This window comes from Betta splendens, chromosome 5 (assembly GCF_900634795.4).
Source record: "Betta splendens chromosome 5, fBetSpl5.4, whole genome shotgun sequence".
Taxonomy (NCBI): Eukaryota; Metazoa; Chordata; class Actinopteri; order Anabantiformes; family Osphronemidae; genus Betta; species Betta splendens.
In genome coordinates this window covers 5,149,726-5,171,897 of record NC_040885.2, presented here as the reverse complement: position 1 = coordinate 5,171,897, position 22,172 = coordinate 5,149,726, and the positions used below count along the sequence as shown (strand labels likewise).

The window sequence follows — 22,172 nt, the reverse complement described above, 5'->3', positions numbered from 1 at the left end:
TTACTCAGACAGATGAGAAGACAGAAGCTTTGGCACAAGTACAACTTGTAAAAAAAAATGTAGTTAATGAAGCCGCTTCTAAACAGTTTAGTTTTATCATGTTTGTTCCAAGTGAAAACGTGTTTATGAAGAAAACATGACACCTGCAAGTTTATTGCATATATATTAGATTATATTAGATTTGAGAATAAAACATAGTATAGTATACAGTATATTATACAGTATACAGTATATTATAGTATAAATATAATATAGTATATATATATTTTTTTTTTCTGGGGGAAATTGTTTGTTTGTTTGTTTACATCTGTTCTTGTTTGTGTTTACAGGTGATTCATGTCTTCACTATGGAGATACATAGATTCACTCTAAGTATCCCACTTGTCCAGATTGTCCAATAATTCACCAGACAGCACAGCTGGTGATGTAAATACAACTCATATACAAAAAGCAGGACGTTACTGTATAAAGAATAAAAGCCTTCATTTTAAAATGCTTTCTCCTTATGAAGCTGCGTTTATTCTCCTCATCTCCTGTATTCAAATAAAAGCCTGTCAAACCAGCCTCCGGCTTCAGAATCAACTCTGTTCACTGTGTGAAATGTGTTTCTGCTTTGACAAACAGTGCAGATTTCACAGTTGCCCACAGCAACTGAGGCATATGTGCTTACTCATAAAGTCCAAACTTTGTTATATTCCTGACCAATTTTCATATTTCCTCTGGCAGTCTTGTCTTTTCACTCCTGTAGCGTGTGCTGCTGACCAGAGAGATGAATTTCCTGCAGCCCTGCACACGCACGCACAAATGCACGCACACACAAACACACACGCACACAAACAAGCATGCACGCACGCTCGCAAGCACACAGCACACAAACCAACACACACGCATGCACGCACGCACGCACGCACGCACGCACACAAACAAACAAGCACGCACACACACACACACACACACACACACACACACACACACACACACACACACACACACACACACACACACAAACCAACACGCAAACACACACGCACGCACACAAACACATATACACACAAACACGCACACACACAAACACCCTGAACCGCTGCAGCCTTGTGTTTCTCTGGTTCAGATGCCTCCTGTGCTGCAGTGATGCTTCTAATGTGTGAAAGCGTGTCTTAGAATGAGCTGCTACTCTCAGCTGTGTCGTCATGGCTTTACAGTTCTCTGTGCTCCAAAAAGCACATGAGCTGGACGGATTTACGGGAAAAATCTATAAATAATGGCAAAGTTGACATGAAACATTCAGGTTGTTTTCAGAAATTAAGAAAACTTCCTCCAAACGTCCATTGAGATTTCTGAATAAAGCGCTAAACAAATGATTGAAACAGGAACGACGATGACATGAAGCTCAGTTCAGTTTGAGTTTAATGGAACTGTACTCTTTCTCATACTAAAGGTTCAAACTCTGACCCATTGACTTTATAATCATAAACATTTCACCTGTAATAGTGGCGGTTAGAGAGTTTTCATGATGTGAAAAAAAAGAAAACACTTTACTTTGATGAAGCTAACGGAAAAGAGGCTGTGACCAAAAATAGCTCCAGTACAGTTTATAAAGAAGTCTCTTTGTTTCAGAGTGTGACAATTACAGCGACAGGATGTACAGTATGTCATCACTGACTGCTCGGAAATGCACTACATTAGCAAGAAAACACAATGTTAAGCCATAAAAAATGGGCTGGACAGAAACTAGTTCATGGCAGCTACTGCACCCCCCCCCCCCCCCCACACACACACACACACTTTAATGCAGAGCTGCTACCCACACAGCTGGATTATCAGCTGGTGAAGACGGACGACTGCCTCGAGCAGTGGCGAAGACTCTCAACCGCTTTGTTTTTCAATTTGCATCAGTACAACATAATCCAACAGGAGCCCAAATCCCGTTTCTGCCCTCGGTCATTGAATCAGTGCCCCTGGATGGTAATGATGTGAAAATGGAATAATTATAGCTCAGTGTGAGGAGCTGTCCAGTGTTGATAACCGCTGTGTGGGAGAACTTTACCAGACAGAGTAAACAGAGTCGCCGCCTGCTGCAGTGGATTAACTCATAAAGCTCATGGAGTCCATGTGAACGTGTGCTGGGAACACTCTGAGGAAGTGACGCACGCCTGTAGCTCCCAGCAGCCATGCAGTCTATGCTGTGGGAGGAGCATGGGCCCCCGGCCAAGGCCAGGCCTGTGGTCAGCACAAAAACTGCTGACGTGGCCCAGCTGTTGACAGAAGGCCGGGGACGGCGCTCGCTCTCAGCGCCGAGCACAGGAAGCGCTTTTAACTTGAAATGTCTGTTTGATTCTTGACCACGTGAAGCGCTTCAAACGTCCATCACACGCTCCACTCAGGTGCTAAAAGGCCGGAGAGGCCGGCTCCTTTCCGCTGCTCCACACTCACAACTATTTATAGCTGTGTACAAACCATGAGTCAGCAAATATGATAATGATGTCATAGGTTGAAAAGGCGAACAGATCTGCACAAAATGAAAAGCAGCAGATTGCTGCAGATGCAGTCCTGATGTGTGAAGAGGAGGAAGAGGATGCAGAGGAGATAGAGGGAATATTAAAGAGGACTATGGTTCAGAACTCAAACTGGGGAAATAGAAGTTTAGTTGATTTCCCTTAGTTGACCAATTCATCTCCACAAACACAGGAAAATTGTTTATTTCACAAAAAGGCGTTTTTTATGTTTTACATTTGTCCTGAACTCATTTAAACTGTCAGAAAACATTAGACTGTTTCATGATTCCATACAGAGCCTTGGTTGTACAGTAATAACCCTGTAATAGCATTAGTCTTCAGACCAGAACGACTGAAGGTAATAAACACAGCACAAATCACAAATCATCACCAGTGAGAAATAAAACAACCTGCTCATATGAATAAATCAGCGTCAACACAAACCCACCAACACCGTCACACACCCTCACCCTCGTGTCTCATTGAACATTTACGCCTGTACATGTTTTGGCAACCTTCGCGGAACAGCCACGCCGTGTCAAAATAAAAGCCCCTTCGCACCGTGGTGGAGAGGGAATAAGTTGAAGCTGCCGTAAACGTTGTTGTGATGCCGTCAGAGAACAGGAGCGCATCAATGACTGGCTGCTACGTTCAGCACCGAGACGCGTAAACTTTCAGCTCCACCGTCACACGTTTCTGTCACAATGAAAACACAGTCACACCCACGGAACCGCGCCAGCCCCGTGGTGTGACCACTCACTGGACCGCGCGCTCAACGGGATCCACGTTACACAATACGCGGGTAAAGCGTGCGTGTGAGCCGCAAATAAACCCGAAATCACGCGGATCAATAAACAGCTGATCCGCGGCAAAGTGTCGGACAAGTGCACATCTGATTAGTTTCGCGGTGGCACGTGCGGGACGTGACGACACGGACGGACGCTGGACAGACAGTCTAAACTTTGACAGCGCCCAGCTCAGCCTCGCCACGACGCGCAGACGCGCGCGCACTTACTTTTCGTGCGTGGCGTTCTCCCTGATGGCCCCCAGGCTCGGATGGCTGCCCTGCACGAGCCTGCAGGCGGCCAGGTGCCGCTGCTGCTGCTCCTTCAGGCACGCGTTCTCCTTGCACAGATCCGTTACTTGGAGCTCCAGCTCCTCGATCCGGACCCTCTGCTTCTCCAGCAGCCCCTGCTGGGTCTCGATTATTTTGTTGAGCTCCTTCAAATACTCTGTCGCCTTACTGGGATTCTCTGTTGGGTTCTCCATCTCATAAAAGCCCCGTTGTCCGTCCATGAAGGCGATATCCACAGAAGAGGAGTCGCTCCTCTCCTCTCTCGCGCGCTCGCTCGCTCGCTCTCTCTCTCTCCCTCACACACCCTCACACGCGAGCCGTCAGTAGTAACACCGGCTGCCGTCAGCTCCAGAGATCCTCCCCTGCTCCGACATGGCTGGGTTGTGGTGTGGTGGCGGCTTAAGCCGTGAAGTTGGCAGGTTGGGTGCGCTGCTCTGCGCCGCCGCGTCCGCCAGCTCTGCGCCGCAACAGCCGAACGAACCCCCCAGCAGCCGCCGCGCAGGGGGAACATCCTTTAACCCTTTCAGGGCTGCCCGCGTTACTCTGGGCCTGGGTTCGGATGAGCCTCGGCGCATGCACGCGCATTCAACAGGTACCAGGGCACCGAGAGTTCCGGAAATAAAAGTGTGGAAAGGAACAGAAAGAGGCGCACACCTGCTCCAGCAGCAGTGATGTGCGTGGTACCAGATCAGCATCAGCATCAGCATCAGCATCAGCATCAGCATCAGCATCAGCATCAGCAGCTCCTGGACATGGTTCCAAAACATATTATAAATACCGGTACAGGTCACCAAGGGGCTCTTTTATACTGAAGGCATCTATTGGCCAAGGACACGGCCTCAGGATGCGCCTGTCTGTCCAACCCTGGTCTCATGTGCCCTCGACATGTCTTTATTTTCTTTGGATTGTCGACCGCTGAGCGGTTTAGAGTGTGTTTTGTTGCAGAACCATTCTAGCTGATTAATACTGATGCTGAGGCTTTTAAAGGTGAGCCACATTAGGCTGCGTAACAAATGTGTTTTCACTCAGAGAACCCACAGAAACGATGGAACGACGAGGTTTATTATCATGGTTATTCCTAAGGGACTCAAAGCGTTGGTGGTTTATTCGGACTATCTCTCTTTCTGGCCTGAACGCTGTTGCATATCCATAAGGTGAAAGCCCGACTGAACCCAGCTCTGCTTTATTGAATGTTGTTAAAAATGACAGAGAAATAACTGCTAAAGAGGTATTGATCTTTGGTGATGATAAGCTTTCAGACCCTATTACCAATCTGTTTATTAAGCTGTTGGTGGTGGAGGAGCATCCAAACAATCCCCAGGTGGATGTGAGCCGAGGACCCTGTGAAAACATGATGAGCATGAATGCTCCCAGTTGGAGATCACTGCAGCACAGCCTGTTCAGACCATTCATGTGTTTTACTTCAAAAGCAGCTCATAATATGAATAAGTCACATGTGTCTGGGTTGTGACTGATTACGTCTAGAATTGAGGCTGTTTGTGAAGTGCTGAGGCTTCTGTAATGTCTTGCACATGTGAAGCCTGTCATTAGTCCTCACGCTCTCATAAGCTGCAGCTGCTGGAGGCTTCTGTCGCACGGTGATCGCCCTCTAGTGGTTGATCCAGTCTTCACAGCACAGTCAGTCAGCTAGAATCGGGGTTTGAGCTATGATCGCAACGTGTTGAACCCAAAGAATCTACTCCTGTTTAGTTCATGCAGGAGTCTCACAGCTGTAGGGAGGAACCCCTGCCACAGGACGGGTCTGCTCTGCTGTGATCTGTGAACCACAGTGATGAGAAGTTTGAGCATTAATGTGCATAATTTACAACAAAGATTTTGTCATTCTTCAGAAATCTCCAAAGCTTGGCAGAAGCAGAGGCAACTGAATACTAGAGAGGTGGGTTTTCTCCCTCGTATCAGAAACCTCTGCCTCCTGGTCAAACAGCAGCGCGCCACAGTCCAGAGCTTCATATAGTGTCCAGCTGATCCAGGATCAGCTGGGGTCCACGTTGAGTATTCAGTTGTGTGGTTCCAGAGGATGCTACAACATCAGCAGCAGATCCCACATGTTCCTCCAGATGAAAGAAAGCCACATCAAGTGTTCACTCTGCACTGCAGACACAGATAAAGCAGAACCTGGGCTGAGGGTGAACACATGAGAGCGTGTGTTATTCTCACCAGCTCACAGCTTGTGATTCAATTTGCCCATTGCGTGCGTCTCTGCCTTCAAGCATTACGACGCAGGGATGCACACCGTTTCCCTCTCACTGCAGCACCACGTTGCTGGATGTTTTCTGCCTCTAATGGCTGAGCTCACACGTTGTCATGGACTCTGATTCATTTTTCAACAGCCTCATAGCCCATGCTGCTGCCGCTGCATGCCGCTGTGCTGTTGTTTTAGCATCACAGAAACAGCATCTTAAAGTCTGCAACAGTGTCAGACTGGAATCTGCTCCAACAACTCAGTAAATATGACACACAGAGGTGCATTTGATGTAATGGTAAATTGCTATGATCAGTTGATTGTCGTCTCATCTTTCAGCTGTCTTACAAATTTGAATGGATTGTTTTTGAACCACACGCCCCACATTGTGACTCTTTAGGAGCGTGAGGAGGACGTGTTGCCTCAGCAACAGCAAGCTGGACACATAGACATGATGGTAGAGAGGATGAGGGGCCACTGCTTATTGGATGACGTACAGTTTACAAGGGGTCAAATGATTTGGAAACCTGCCTTTTGATTTTAGTTCCTAGCAGGATGCTGCGAGCCTGTAGAGACTCAGTTCCTTTTTACTGTATATTAAATGAGTCTTGTTATTTCCCACGGATGCTGACCTCCCTGCGTTTGACTGGCAGGCTGTCCCATCAGACACAGTGACAACAGGGTAGGCCCAGTGCAAGGATGGATGAAAGATGTAATGGTGAGTGAGTGACAAACCATCTCCCTGCCTCTCACCGTCCAAAAACATGCATTGGTCACTAAATAATACTAATAAATTGCCCGTGGGTGTGAGTGTGTGTGTGAATGTGTGTTGCCCTGCGATGGACTGGCGACCTGTCCAGGGTGTATCCTGCCCCTCGCCTGTAGGTAGCTGGGATCGGCTCCAGATGGATGGATGGATGATGGATGAGGGATGATGGATGATGGATGGATGGGTGATGGATGGATGGATGGATGGATGGATGGATGGATGGATGGATGGATGATGGATAGATGGATGGATGGATGGATGGATGATGGATAGATGGATGGATGGATGGATGGATGGATGGATGGATGGATGGATGGATGGATGGATGGATGGATGGATGGATGGATGGACGGTTGGATGGATGGACGGACGGACGGACAGACGGATGGACGGATGGATGGACGGATGGATGGATGGATGGATGGATGGATGGATGGATGGATGGATGGATGATGGATGGATGGATGGATGGATGGATGGATGGATGGATGGATGATGGATGGATGGATGGATGGATGGATGATGGATGGATGGGTGGATGGGTGGATGATGGATGATGGATGATGGATGATGGATGGGTGATGGATGGATGGATGGATGGATGGATGGATGGATGGCTGGCTGGCTGGCTGGCTGGCTGCTGGCTGCTGCTGGCTGATGGCTGGCTGCTGGATGTGGCTGCTGGCTGGCTGGCTGGCTGGCTGGCTGGCTGGCTGGCTGTGCTGGCTGCTGGCTGCTGGCTGGCTGCTGGCTGGCTGTGGCTGGCTGCTCTGGCTGGCTGCTGGCTGGCTGGCTGCTGGCTGCTGCTGGCTGGCTGGCTGGGTTGCTTGCTGCTGGCTGGCTGGCTTCTTGCTGGCTGGCTGGCTGGCTGGCTGCTGGCTGCTGGCTGGCTGGATGGATGGATGGATGGATGGATGGATGGATGGATGAATGGATGGATGGATGGGTGGATGGATGGATGGAGTCCTATGGAGGGTAGTTTCGACCAGTAGAGACAACTGTTTATTTATAGCAGCCAGTCGTTTTACAACTGCCATCAGCTGTAGTAATATTTCAGTCATCATCAATAATGGCTTAATTTATGCCATTACCAATAAAACAGAGAGGTTCACTAATGAGAAGAAAACAAACAGAAAGAAAATGGGTCTAATAAGACAAACAGGACTAAATTGGGCGCAATCAGGATCATAACACGACGCCAACACTGTAATTAGTTTATAAATCTGCCTTTAATCTGCATGTTATTACTGCGGCAGTCAGAGTGTGACTGCATGACCCCTGGCTCCGTCTGCAGCGTGACACCACAGACGCTCTTCTCTTACTGGGTGTAAACCTCTGGCTGGTGCTCGGGATTTCAGATGCCAGGACTGATGTATGTAAAGATGAATTAGAGCCACATCCTGGACCCAGCGGTGCTGTTGGCTCAGGTGTGATACTGCAGAGCCGCCCTTTATTCTGGCAAATCAAACCAATGCATCATGCAACAGACACTTTAATGTCATCAGCACATGCTGAAAAGACTAACAGCAGTCGTGAATTCCTTTTGCTAACAAGTCTGAGTGGCACAGAAAGAAGGCTGACGTTTGATCTTTGACCACAAAGTTGGATCAGAATTGTCATCTTCCACGTCTTCTACGGCTGCACTTTTACTCAAGTTGAGTCCGAGAACCTTAACTTCAAAGCCTGCAGAGGTTTGATAGAAGGAAACATAGACATTATGACAGAAATAAACAATGAGACAATTAAGTTTATTCCAAACGTCATCTTCTCCCATACTGAGAGTTTCTCTTTGTGATCCTTTCAGTAGCACTTTAGACTTTTTCTATTAGCAGGATTCTTGTCATTATCATTATCTTGATCTACAAGGCTCTAAATGGCTTTAGCTTTACCAGAGCTGCTTGTAGACCCCCCAGGTCTTCTGCTAGAACTCTGTTAATTGTTCCTAAACACACTCTGAGGCGTCTTTCCAGCACTATAGTCTGTGGAGCAGCCAACCTAAAAACCTGAGGCTGGAAAGAGCCTGAAGATTAAAAAAAGCATGGGCATCTATCTCTTCCTTGCTGGGGGTTGTGGGGGCGGTGGGATGGGTAGCAGAGCTAGTCTGGAACCTGGCTCCTGGTCCTACTGATGGAGGGACCGGGGCTACTGGAAAGTGGTTCCGTCCCTCCTAAGTGGGATGCTCTGCAGTTTTAATTGCATTAGTCATACACACTCGTCCAGGACTTTGGGGGCTGGGGGGGCCAGTGGTCACAGCCTTCACTGTGATGGCTCTGTCTGCTGGACCCCTCTGGGAACTGGCGGTCTCCCAAGGTTCGGGAGGTGCTGCGGTCCCTGCCTGGGGCCACACGGGCAGTAGGCCAGACATCTACCCTCCCCATAAATGAGAACCAGCGAGTGGTGTGGGTCTGAGAATGTATCTGAGAGTGCATGGGTTCACGTTTGATTGAATAGTTCTTTGTGAGAGTTTATGGTAGTGTGTGTTGATGTAGGTGTGGGTGTGGGTACGTATGCATGTGGTGCAGCTGGTTTGTTGGGGGTCCCGTTTACTGCCTGGGGTATGTGGATCCGCCTGGGTGGTCTCTTTCCCCACCAATTGCTGGCCTTGTGCTGCAGGCCGGTGTGATGCAGGGGATGAGGTCGGGCCGATGGGGTAGGCCCCGCTCCGCTCGTGTGGGGGTGGTGGACTGGGGGCGGGTCCCACTCTGGCGCGGGGGCATCTCCTGGCGGGTTCCCTACAGACCCTGGGTCCTTGGGCTCCACTCTTTCAGGCCGACCCTCCCACCAGGGGGAGTGTTTGCCCCTGGTTCTCATGGGGCGGACAGCGTTGACCCCCGGTGGCCCACTCTGACCTCGGGTGCTGTCTCTGTGGCTGCTGCAGCTCTGTGGGGGGCTCTGTGTGGGCGGCTTGGGTCCCAACACCTGCCCTCCTGGAACTGAAGGTGTGTGGGCTCCCTGGCTGCTGGGATTCCTTCCTCTGCTTGCTGGATGGGCGTAGTGGCCGAGCCCCTCACATCACCCTGGCTTCCACAAGTGGCATTGTTCATGCACCAACGTCTGCCTCACCCTTTGGGTGAATAATATCAAGCTACAGCCTTACTAACCTTGTAGTGGGACAGTCAACACCTGAGCTGATATACAGGCTTTCCAAAACCAACTGTAAGTTGTCAGGTTTTGGTTTTGTTTCCAGTCTTATGTTAAAAGGTCTGAGTTTTATCCATGTTGTCAGGTTCTTGTTCCGGTCTTTTATTTTGATGGACTTCCTGTTTCCCCCAGATCACAGCTATTTCCTGTCACTCCCGGTTCACCATGCACACCTGTCAGTAATTTAGCTAATCACTCTTCTGTATTTAACCACCAGTACTTACCATAGCCAGATTGTCGTTAGTGAATCCATGACTCCGCTTTCCAGCATTTTGCTCATTCAGCCCACCCGTTTCCGACCTGTTTCCGTGTTCCTGACCACCGCTTCTCGTCTGATCCTGACCGGTACTGTAAACCTGTTGTCTCTGTTGCTAAACTCTGCCTGTTACTGGAACTGCCTTAGTCTGTCGATTCAAACCTGGAAATCTGAGCCCTCTGGTTTTGACCCACGACCGCTATCAATCCGTTTGTTTATCCGTGCATGACCTGGACTGTCTGTGACTATGAAAACTGTATTAAAACCCTTGAACTTTGCCATCTGTCTGCCGTCTCAGCACTGTGCATTTGGGTCCTCCCTCTGCCGTTCCCTGACATAAGTATTACTGGTACTTATCGCTATCAATAATGTGTTAATATGGAAATTGTGATGATGTATGTCATAGCTATTATTAAGTAATATGAGATTATGTATAACAATGCATATGTGTATGTATATGATATGTATATGTTTGTATGAGTATGTGCACACACCCTAACACTATTATTGGTATTAGTATTAATCTCAAAGGTAAACCACAGTACAGCAGTTGTTTAGTTATGAATGTGTCAGCCTAAGGTACATCCCTGCTTATTTATTTTGGGCCGATTGTTTGCTTGGTTTCAGCAGCTGGTTGCACTATTTTCTATATTTACTAGTTTTCTTTCTATTAACTGTATTATGCAACTTTTATCAGCCTTTTACTTAACCTACCTCTGTAATTGAGATCAATCATTCAGATGGTTTTTTTGTGTAGTTGAAGTGCTGTAGTTAAAGTTACCTATGTTATTTAACTGGATCTCAGCTAGAGAAGGTTCTTGATGGATGCCAGTGTTGTGACAGTTGTTTATCCTGGAGGAAGACTTAGACACAGGAGCTCAAACAAGCCTTTTAGTGAGAACTGAGATGTTGGAAGAAGAGGCAATATTTGAAAATCAAATCAATTGTTCCAGAGCAACCACAGAATAAAATAAAAGTCCCACAATAAGATGAATAACAATATGTTTATAGTAAACTATTGTGAATAATCCTGTTTAGATGAAGTCAGAAGGTCTTTCAGTGAGCAGGCGCTGGGGAGCGGTGTGAACAAGGCAGCACAGTCGTTTCCATGCTGCTCTTGCAGGGTTTTCACCCTGGATGGAACCTGTGACAGCCCCGGGTTCTCGATTCCTCGGCTCTGCGAAGACAGCGGCATCTGAGAATGAACAAGGGTGATATCAAAAACACTCCAGCTTTAACAGGATTTTCCAGCTTTGACTGCCTTCTCCTCTGTTTTAGCACTAAACTGTCACTCCCCCAGTGCAACCGCAGGTCATTCTTCCCCACAGCCACCAGACATTTCAATGCCTCGATGCAGTGACACACAATATGCAATTACTGTATTTGGTGCCCCTTCTCAATTACCAGAACGTGAAATATCTCACACTTCCACTGTGTGTAGCTTTACTGCTATATAATTACAAGAAAATCTGCAATACCTCATATTTCTCACTACTCATTTGTGTTTCTTTAACACTGTACACATGCACAACATTCAGAAACAATACTCTTCATTCTGTACTTAAATTTTGCTACCTATTTTTTTACATAGTTAATATTGTTGTTTTTGTTGTTGTTCTATTATCATGTCTTTTATTTCTATTGCTGCTGCAAACGTGACAATCTCGCCATTGTGGGATAAACCGTATCATATTGTGTCATGTTGCATAGCATTGCATGGTATCGTATCGTATCGTATCGTATCGTATCGTATCGTATCGTATCGTATCGTATCGTATCGTATCGTATCGTATCGTATCGTATCGTATCGTATCGTATCGTATCGTATCGTATCGTATCGTATCGTATCGTATCGTATCGTATCGTATCGTATCGTATCGTATCGTGTCATGTTGCATCGCATTGCATGGTTTTATATGATGATAGTGATAATATTCTGCTCACTCTGATGGACAGAGAACGAGTGAGAACAAGTGAGGCCGACTTCAGCTCGGTGCTGCTTTGTCTTTGGGCAGCTCCTGGAGACGCATTTCTCCTCTGATTACATGAGGAGGGTCGGTTCATATCTTTGTATTTAGCTGAAAACACACACACTCGCTGTGTGGAACTGGATCAGAATCATCTACACGTTGCAGCATCGAACTCGTTGGCTCCTTAAATGACCACATTGTTGAGGAGGACATTATTGTCACGATATTGATTGAAAAAAACAATTGCTTATAATGGGCAGAACACAATGTGTATTGATAATACATGCGGCTTTGTGTACCTGACAAAGGAATGACATCGGGGTTTGTCAGGAGCAGTGACACACTAGCAGCAGACGCCTGTGTGGGGTCAGTCCATGCAGCACAGGTCAAATAGAGAACATCATCATTTTACAGGTCCACCTGTAAGTCAGCTTCAGTTCATCTAAAGAGATAATTGGACTGTTTCTTGTGATTTGTGTCTTAACTTTGTGTATATACTGTACAAAGAATAGAATTACAAACAAAGTTCTAGTGTCCGGTTGTGAAAGTCTAAAGGACGTTAATGTTGCTCCAGCCAGAATGTTTCTGTTACCAATGCATTCGTAGGAAATGAAATTCATGTGTCTTTAAAAGCACTTCACCATCAGCAGAGTGAAATAAATCTCAGTGTCTTCACATCCACATCCTGAGACCAGAGCATCCTAATGAGAACACTTAAAAGCAAGTCACACATCTCAGCAAAATGGCACTATGCTGTTTTGTAAACATCTTTCTGTGGCTGAATATTAAAAATGAATCAAAGAGAGCGCGTCTTCTATCAAACTGACAGTGAAATAGCAGCTAGAGGTTACAGTGCTGCGTGTTGCATACTAAGGATGCGGCCCCTGCACCTGACAAACACTCAGTCTGTCTTTACCTTGCAAACGATAGCTGATGCTGTATGTGGGTCTTGGCTTTGTTCAGTCCCAGAGGGGACGGGTCGTTCTCTGCTGAGCCACAGCTGAATCTGATGTAAACGTCCAATCATTCATCATTATTAACAGACATAAACATGCACCGCCTCCTTTAAACTGTGTTGGTTTTCTGCTTCATCCTCATCACTGCAGGTACGTAAACGTCTAATGCCAATAAATCAGAAATACAAAGTAGTAACATGTTGATAGTATGTTTCTCACCTTCAGGCGTCTCATGAACCAGTTGCACAGAAGGTGCTGCCTTTGCCTGTTCACTACTGTTAGAGGAAGTCACTGCAGGAGTGGAATTTACTGCCTTTACTCCTGTAACTGTAGCTGCAGTGGATAAAAGGGTCCTTTCGTTTCTGTCATTTGTCAGAAGACAGATTAGGAGCAGCAGATGAATATGATATGAAATGAGGAAGGCCAAGGGTTAGAGGACGACCCGCCAGTTGGCTGCTAGCACGCTATCATCAGGTATTGGACAACCTCTAGTGGCTGTAGATGCATAGAACGTGTAAAGTGGGGCTGTTTATGACAGAGAGCCTTCAGGAAACCCTTCCTGTGTTGCATGTAACAGCAGCAAATGTCCAGCTTCATCCACCCAGGCCTGGGTCGCCACTTGAGTCACAACGGGCTCATCACAAACCACAGTATTTGACTTTCAGTGTGTGTTTTGCCATCAGTGAGCAGATCCATCCGTTGGAGGCTGAGTCTTTGTTCTCACTGGACTCAGCTTGGTTTCTAGCATACAATCACTTGTGTGGAACCTCATCTGATGCTTCATGCTCTGTTCTGCTCTGCTTTGTTGGTTTCCGTATGAACAGAATTCCACAAATGTCTCCTGTGTTATGGGACTCGTTCAGGTGAACTGACTAAAGCATGTAATTCACTACAATCAGGCTCTAAAGGCCTGTTTGCCTAATTTGCCAAATGCAGCCACATACTGTACATCCAGACTGAGCTGCAGCACAAATATCACAAGATACAGCACAAGAGGTTTGTTAGGGTTATAGAGCGCTTTGCCTGTTCTCCACTATGGTGAGCAGCAGAGGATGCACAGCTATTTACACTTTACTTGTCTTTATCTTTGGAGGTGATACTACGACAAGTCCTTTTTAAAATCAGTCAATGTCTGACGAAGAACTGTTGTTTCCTCCTGCCTGAAAAGCCTGATGGCATCAGTATAAGAGAAGAACGTGACAGGTGTTGATGAAGATTAGCTGGTGCAGTGCAGCATTTCTTGTCCTTTGGACCAAACCATTTTATGGCAGGTTGTGTTTTTCTGTTTACTGCCCCTTTTCATCTTTTCATAGATTTCCACATCATAAGGTGAAGAAAGAGTCACTGGTTTTGTGCATTTAGAAAGAAAATCAAAACCTCAGACTCAGAAGAAAGTGCAAGATAAATAATACATTTAATATCATTAATATGTCATTGTTGCATTACACACTTTGCTCTTCTACAGTTTAGACATGTAAAAGTGTTGCTGTGACATTAAATAAGCAAGAAGACCAGTAAAAACCTAATGATAATCACTGTCCTGGATGCACCAACACAAATCAAGCCATCACCAAAGATTTTAGTTGTGCTTAATATCCACAAGGGTATTTGATCTGAAACAAATTGCCACAAGGCTGTAAAAACCCCCACAAATGAACGCACAACAGCAGGGATGTGTCTAATGAGAGCAGGCCTGAGGCGCCTCCTGCTGTTTCATTTGTTTAGTCCTCTGTTGGGGTGAAAGTTACCATCAACAAGTGTCGTGGTCCAGACTAACCTGGGCTGTCTTCACTTATCAGACAGCGCCGTGCTGAATGGTCATGAAGTCGGGGAAGCAGGTGGTTTGCTGGCAGCCCCTCAACCTCATCCTCTGCTCGTCTGCTGACACAGTGTCAGGGTGGGATGTGCAGCCGATGGTTGAGAGTGAGGCAAGAAGCTGAACCACTCAGAGGCAGCAGACAGCAAAGACTCCAAACCTATGGCAGCGCTGGCTGTGAGGGTCCCTAAAGTTCACTTTGTAAGAAAGTAACCAGGTCACTTAGTGACTTAGTGACTGTACTCTCACTTTCGGTCCTATTTGAATTGCCAGTCTTCAAGTGTGCTACAATGTAAATCCTTCCATCCTGTCAAGATCCTGGGCTGCACCACAGCCCTTCTGTTTTACCCTGGACCACACCTTCTCCATCACCAGGCCACGCCTCTGCTTTGGACCACGCCTTCTCCATCACCAGGCCACGCCTCTGCTTTGGACCACACCTTCTCCATCACAAGGCCACGCCTCTGCTTTGGACCACACCTTCTCCATCACCAGGCCACGCCTCTGCGTTGGACCACACCTTCTCCATCACCAGAACATGCCTCTGCTTTGGACCACACCTTCTCCATCACCAGGCCACGCCTCTGCATTGAACCACGCCTTCTCCATCACCAGAACATGCCTCTGCTTTGGACCACACCTTCTCCATCACGAGGCCACGCCTCTGCATTGAACCACGCCTTCTCCATCACCAGGCCACGCCTCTGCTTTGGACCACGCCCACTCCCTCCTGGCAATCAGTCCAATGCACTCACCTGTGCTCCCCCTCTGCCTCCCTTCAAAGACTCCTGCGCCGTTCACTCAGCGCTGGGTCGTTGTCACTGCTCCACGCTGCTCATGTCCTGTCAGTGGTTGCATTGCATTGTTTTTTTTGTTTCCTATGGAACTCTCAGCTAGTGAATGATCCTGAACTCTTGTGTTTTCAGTATGTTTATTGGCTTTAGTTGTCATTTTTTCTGCTAAATCCCGGTCATAGCCACGCGTTGCTCGGTTTGTCGTCGTGCGTTGGCATTTAGCTTTATGCGTCTGTTTAGCCGTGCTGAGTCATGTTGCCCATGTAACAGTAGCCAGGCATTGCGCTGCGTTTAGGACGAGCAGTGGTCTCTCGCCTTCTGCTGAACCACGTTGGTTCATGTTGGGCCTTTAGTAGTTAACCTAGTTTTGTTATTCATTATTCTGTTCATCATTGTTCATTGGTTCATCTTGGTTTATTTCTTTGAAGGAGTGCGTTGTGTTAAAGTTTTGATTAAAGAGACTCTTCTTGGTCCAAATGCACTTCCACGGCCTCGATCCGCCATTGTGTGTGGCGGCTCTGGACAATTTCATGCTGTGCAGGATACTGTACATGCCATTATCTGCAGCTACTGTTTTTCTAGTTGAGGCGGTGGATCTGAGTTCAACCATGGAGCTAGATTCTTCTTCAGAGGAGCAACAGTAAAGCTACAGTATCTTCAACGACAATCAACCTGTTCATAAAGATTAAGACGACTATCCTCCTCTGTGTAGATATGAGCAAAAGATGGAGTTGTCTGCTTAAAGTTAATATTTTAACAATATTAAGCCCTATAAATCAGGACAGGAAGGAGGCTGTGATTAGCCTGTGTGTAGTCAATGCTTTCATTGTTCTGTTTGGGCATTAGTTCAAAGCAATCCATCAGTTTTATGGTAAAATATTTCATGTGAGCATGATCTTGATAACAAGCAATATAAACAGTAAAATATTTGCCCTTCACCTTTGTAGGTTTACATTTATAAATCGCCATGATATTAAAATGTAGAAAAAAATCAATACTAATCCAAACATGAAAAATCAGCATGGAGCATCACAGCGTGAGTAACAGCCCAGATGTTTACAGCACATTTTACAGGTTTAAATACTGCGCTCCTCAGTGGCATCAGCTGCTCATCAACGGGACGTGAGCCCAGGGTTTTAAACGGGAGGCATCGCACCCACGTGTCCTGATGGAAGCCTGCTCGTCTCTCTGCCGCTGAGCTGACCTGTCGGCGCCGTTATCCAAGTGGCTGGCGTTTTCTACACGTTTCACAGAACGGTTCCGTGACAGGTTCTGCACCGCAGACGGATTCTGTGGCCTCCCCTTTGGACCAGGACACAATCCAAAATATGCCCCTGGTCTAAAAAGAATAGCTCAAAAAATCAGCTCATGTCCTGCACATCCATCGTCCAAAGAGCACCACAGCTCTGGATGAAGGTTGCTGTCTTCCTGGGAGGAGCATCAGCTAATGATTCACTACGATACAGAATAACTTCCTTTCTACCAATAAAGGCAAATGTTGATCAGCAGTAACATGAGCATTGGTTCAGGTCCTCTACAAGTAATGATAACCTGCACCCGTATAATAACCAGAAATGTGATGAGTTCCACAGTCTTCATGCTTTATAGAGATGGACAAGGTACGTGTGCGCTTCCTAATATCGACTCACAAACTAAATACCATCCAGCACAAAAAGCATGAGACAAATTAGTTTCAAAGAGCACGAAAAAGGCTTCTAAGAAAACCTCAAGTGCTGAAATCAGGCTTATTATTTCCCAACACCTTGTCAGGCTTCCCAGAAGAAGCACAGGATTAGATGAGCTGCTGATAGGAGCCACTTACAGTCGTTCACGCACACTGAGACACGGAGGCAGTGAAAGGAAATCAGAGCAGAGGAGGGAAGGAATCCGCTCATGTGCCTCTTCGCCGCTGTCCTCTCTGTTAAACTGCTGCTTCAGTCTGGTGTAATAGACCGTCTGTTCCTTATGCCATTTTCCCTGTCAGCGCATTCTGTGCTGTGGTGGATGGAAACAATAACGATAATCTACCTTAATGTGCTGAAATCACGGCCTCAGGACAGAACCAACATGGAAACATTTACATAAGGAGACATCAGCAGTCGCAGCTTGTTGACTACACATAGAAACAAATCACTTCCTGTCAGATCGCTCGCTTGTTTGATTTACAGTATTGAGCAGATGTGTGTGAAAAACTTACTAGAGTAAACTGCATGTCAGTTCATGCCTTATACCAAACTGTTAGATTGTGAGATTCAGAAGATGTCAAATTCCAGCAGGAAACGATGTTCAGTTGTAGGAAAAAAACATTTATTCTGGAGAAAGAAGCAGTGGTTTAAATTTGTATAAACCTTCATATACTGTATGAAATTAGTTTTTTAGAGATGACTCGATCATGATCGGCCTCTTTTCACCTTGGGTGTGAGGAAGATGTGGTGGTGTAAGAGGCAATGTGGCCTTTTGGGAAGGTTCAGTTGTGATATTGCAACCAGTAGGATTTTCCTCCTGCCAGTCAAAGCTCTGGGCTTAAGGAAATTATAGTGGTGAGGAAGATGAGGCCACCTGATGAGGTGTAGTAATCATAAGAGTTAGCAGCAGAAGAAAACATCACAGTGTTATAGGGTTTGATGTGCTACTGTATGAGAGTCAACAGAGGCCTTAAGCACTGCAGGTGAGTGGATCTTCAGTCGAAGAGGTTACTGCAACAGTGTTCCTGAACACACCACGAGTGACGCAGCCTCCGCCTGCGCCAGCTGAAAATCATAGTGGGGTTCTAGAACATCTGGCAAATGGTTGTGAACCTGCAGCAGCATGTGCAGCGAGGACGCTCAGCTGACTGCACAACACTGTGTGTCCGGCAGAGGCTACATTCACTCATTAATAAATCATCTGGAGCTCATATACTGATAAGTAGGTTGTGAGTTATCTGTGAAACAAACAGGACCATACAGCCAATGAAACAGACTGGTCCCAGATCAGCATCTCCACTGCAGGCCCGCACATGCATGTGCTGACGAGGCAGAGAAACTGGTGTCATACACTCAGTGTCCACACATGAAGTGTAAAGCAGAGGAGCAAGCAGTCGTCTCAGACGATTTAGAGTCAGTGTAACCCAATAAAGGGAGCGTCAACGGTGGGCTTCCAGTGGAGAGCTGAATGAGAGCTGCTCCCATCGGCCATTAAGGCTAGTAAGACACAATGACACACGCGCACACGCGCACACACGCACGCACGCACGCATGCACGCATGCACGCATGCACGCACGCATGCACGCACGCACACTCGCACGCACGCACGCATGCGCACGCACACACACGCACGCACGCACACACACACACGCACACACACACACACACACACACACACGCTCATCTAATTCCTTTCTGCCTCACACTGCATTAGCAAATAGCGTGTTGTTGTTTAATGGTGTTGAACTGAGCCATAGCACAATGTGCAAACAGCTAATGGCTAAAGCAGCATGTGTTCACCCGGAGTCTGGCTTTTACCTTTGTTGCATTCGGGTTGCAGGATGTTCATTTGCTGGTACTCGACTCCAGGCTGAAGCTCTCGACTCCAGGCTGAAGCTCTCGAGTCCAGGCTGAAGCTCTTGCTGTCTGCCTCTTTCTACACACATACATGCAGCACATTAGACCAGTGATGAGCAACAATAATGTTATTTCACTCTCTGCATTACGATCACCACTGGTGACCTTTTGTAAGAGCGCACACGCTAACGTCAACGTTCAAATTGAGCAGTGAAGCTGAAGCGCTGATGTGGAGGCACCTAGCACCGTGCTGGTGCATGCTGGGAAAGTCCCGTTCATGAACACGATTTTTTCTACTGCATGAACACTGCGCTCATCACCAGTTCCGATGTTTTACACGGTTCATTAATATTCAAGACGAGACATATTCGCAGCAGCCTGCTCCACAGCAGCCCGGCTGACTGGGCTGAGTGTAGCCCTGGGAAATTAGTTGTCTCACACAGACGCAATTACTGCGCTTGTTGAAGCTTTAATAAATGGCAACAGGAAGTCAAAGTGGCTCTGCTGTACAGTCTTGATGTCACCCCAAAACTCAAAACCAAATCAACACATCCACAGATCCAGAAAGTCTATTTAGTGATCGACACATTCCCATCTCATATGTTCTCTCTGTCTCTTAATCAAATCAGAGAGTTGAATGCACTCCATACTGTTTCCTATACTGCTTCATTCACTTCATCTGACTTGCTGACACTGGAGGCAACACACACCTAGGACACATTCCAGAACATCACAGGGCCACAAATAGAGGCAATCATTCCCACTCACATTAACACACACAGGCAGTGTAGAGAGCAGAGTCGCCAATTAACCACACCACAGCGTCCCAGGGAATCCAGCACCGGCAGAGACGGGCCAGCCGGCACCGCATCCCTGGACCTCTTTGCTGTGGGACAGAAGTGCCTGGTCTGTGCCTCCATGCCTGCTTTCATCATGCACATGAAATCTGTTTCAGGGTGCTTTTAAACTGCTGTACAACCAGTAAGGCATTGTGTCATGGGCTGATGCTGTACTCAGATAACCAGTAGATACTGTACAGTGAGTTCCCAAGTGGAAGTTATTCTCAGCTTTACTTTTATAGTCGCATATAATCTGACCATGAAAAGCTGACAGAAAGCCCAGCTTCATTCAGAGCATTTGGCTTAAAGTGCAACACGCAGCCTGCACCGAGCGAAACAAGGAAGCAGCACAGAGTTCAGAGGAACAGCGTAAACCTGCACCGCTACTGAGCATGTGCAGAAGCCTCTGCAGGGCTTTTACTGGGCAGGCACCACTTGCTTTCAGGCACACAATGAGAAGACGCCCCGCGTGGATGATGCATGAGCACTGACAGACGCCCCTGGCATTTAATGACATTAAGAAGGGTCGTTCAGTTGTCATTAAACTGGGACAAGAGATGTTTCACCTCCAGCAAATGTCTGCGCACATAATAGTTGTTTTGAAATAAATCAATGTACATACACACAAATGCTTGTGTTTATGCAATAACGCAACATATTACCGTCGCTGTGGAAGTCAGTGGCAGATAGAAAATAGAGTCCAGGTCAGTGTGGAATAATGGAAGGTTGAGCAGTGCCTTGTCACTGTCTTTCACTGGGAAGTCACTTCACCCTCATGTGCACACAATGGCGATGGCAGCTCAGGTTTGTGGCTGAATCTCAGTCAAATTAAAGGCAGGCTGTACTTGGCTCTTGTGAAGGCAGGTGTGCCAGTATATTAACCATCTCACCTGCTTTGTAGACGCGTTGCAGTGTGTGTCACAACCTGCTACCCACAGTAGACTATGCAGGCTGGCTATACTGCACACGACGGAGAGGCAAATATTAAAATCAACATCAGCTACAGAAGGGGTGTCAAACTGATGCCCTCCAGCCACAGTCCTGCTGGTGGTCTACCTCTGCCTGTCCCAGCTAACACAGGTGACCTTGACCAGGTGTGTCCAGTCAACAACAGACAGACAGACAGACAGACAGACAGACAGACAGACAGACAGACAGACAGGCAGACAGGCAGGCAGGCAGGCAGGCAGGCAGGCAGGCAGGCCGACAGACAGACAGACAGACAGACAGACAGACAGACAGACAGACTGACTGACTGACTGGCTGGCAGACAGACAGACAGACAGACAGACAGACAGACAGACAGACAGACAGACAGACAGACAGACAGGCAGGCAGGCAGGCAGGCAGGCAGGCAGACAGGCAGGCCGACAGACTGACTGACTGACAGGAAGGCAGGCAGACAGGCAGACAGACTGACTGACTGACTGACTGACAGACAGGCAGGCAGGCAGGCAGGCAGGCAGGCAGGCAGACAGACTGACTGACTGACTGACTGACTGACTGACTGACTGACAGACAGACAGACAGACAGACAGACAGACAGACTGACTGACTGACTGACTGACTGACTGACTGACTGACTGACAAAAGGGAAGGACACAAATGCACAACCCAAGACTGGAAAATATAAAAATACAAACATGAAGAACAAAGAAATATGACTGAACTAAAAATCAGCAGAGATAAAATACCAGACACTCGGACTAGCAACTAAAAAATAGCACACAGAGACCTGAAAAACAGATTACCAGCACAGGACAGACTGACGGAATACACTGCCAAAGACTGACGGGACCACAGCAAGGACCACGACGCACTGACGCAGCGTGTGGCAGGTGCTCCTAAACAGACGTCCATGTAGACAGGTGGAGGCGATGAGCACCATTACCCAGCAGCAGACAGGAACCAGACAGGAAGTGACGTCCTGTTCCATGTGCTCAGCAGAAAGGCCTCTGAGGAGTCTGAGTGATGGTGATGGTGATGTTTAGAGGTGTGCTTCAGAGGTCAAAACCCCTCTGTTAGCTTGTTACCCCCCTTTACTTCACCCTTGGCTTGGGGTCTTCCTATGAGCTGTTTATTTTATCAGTTCATCTTAACCTCATAAAATGAACTGTTAAGTTGAGATGGACCTCAGTTAAGCTGCGTTTACAGTAAAAACCAGATAATGAACTGAGGAAGCACCCATTAGTTCCTCTTCTTTTCTCTTTGGTATCTAGGCGAGTCGTAGATACTGTATTTGTGATGCTGAAGCTGTTGTGTCTTAGAGTTATAGTATATGTGTGCTCCAGTGACCCTGGGAGCTTTATTGGAGG

General features: G+C 47.1%; 1 protein-coding gene across 1 annotated transcript in view; it reads right to left on the bottom strand.

Annotated features, from left to right (window-relative positions):
- Positions 1-4,035, bottom strand: part of iqsec1b (IQ motif and Sec7 domain ArfGEF 1b) — a 108,222-nt gene extending 104,187 nt beyond the window's left edge. Inside the window, exon 1 of the mRNA XM_029150058.3 lies at positions 3,511-4,035. Coding sequence (XP_029005891.1) covers positions 3,511-3,791 — 281 coding nt within the window. The 5' untranslated portion in view covers positions 3,792-4,035. The remainder of the gene's footprint in view (positions 1-3,510) is intronic.
- Positions 4,036-22,172: the final 18,137 nt, after the last annotated feature.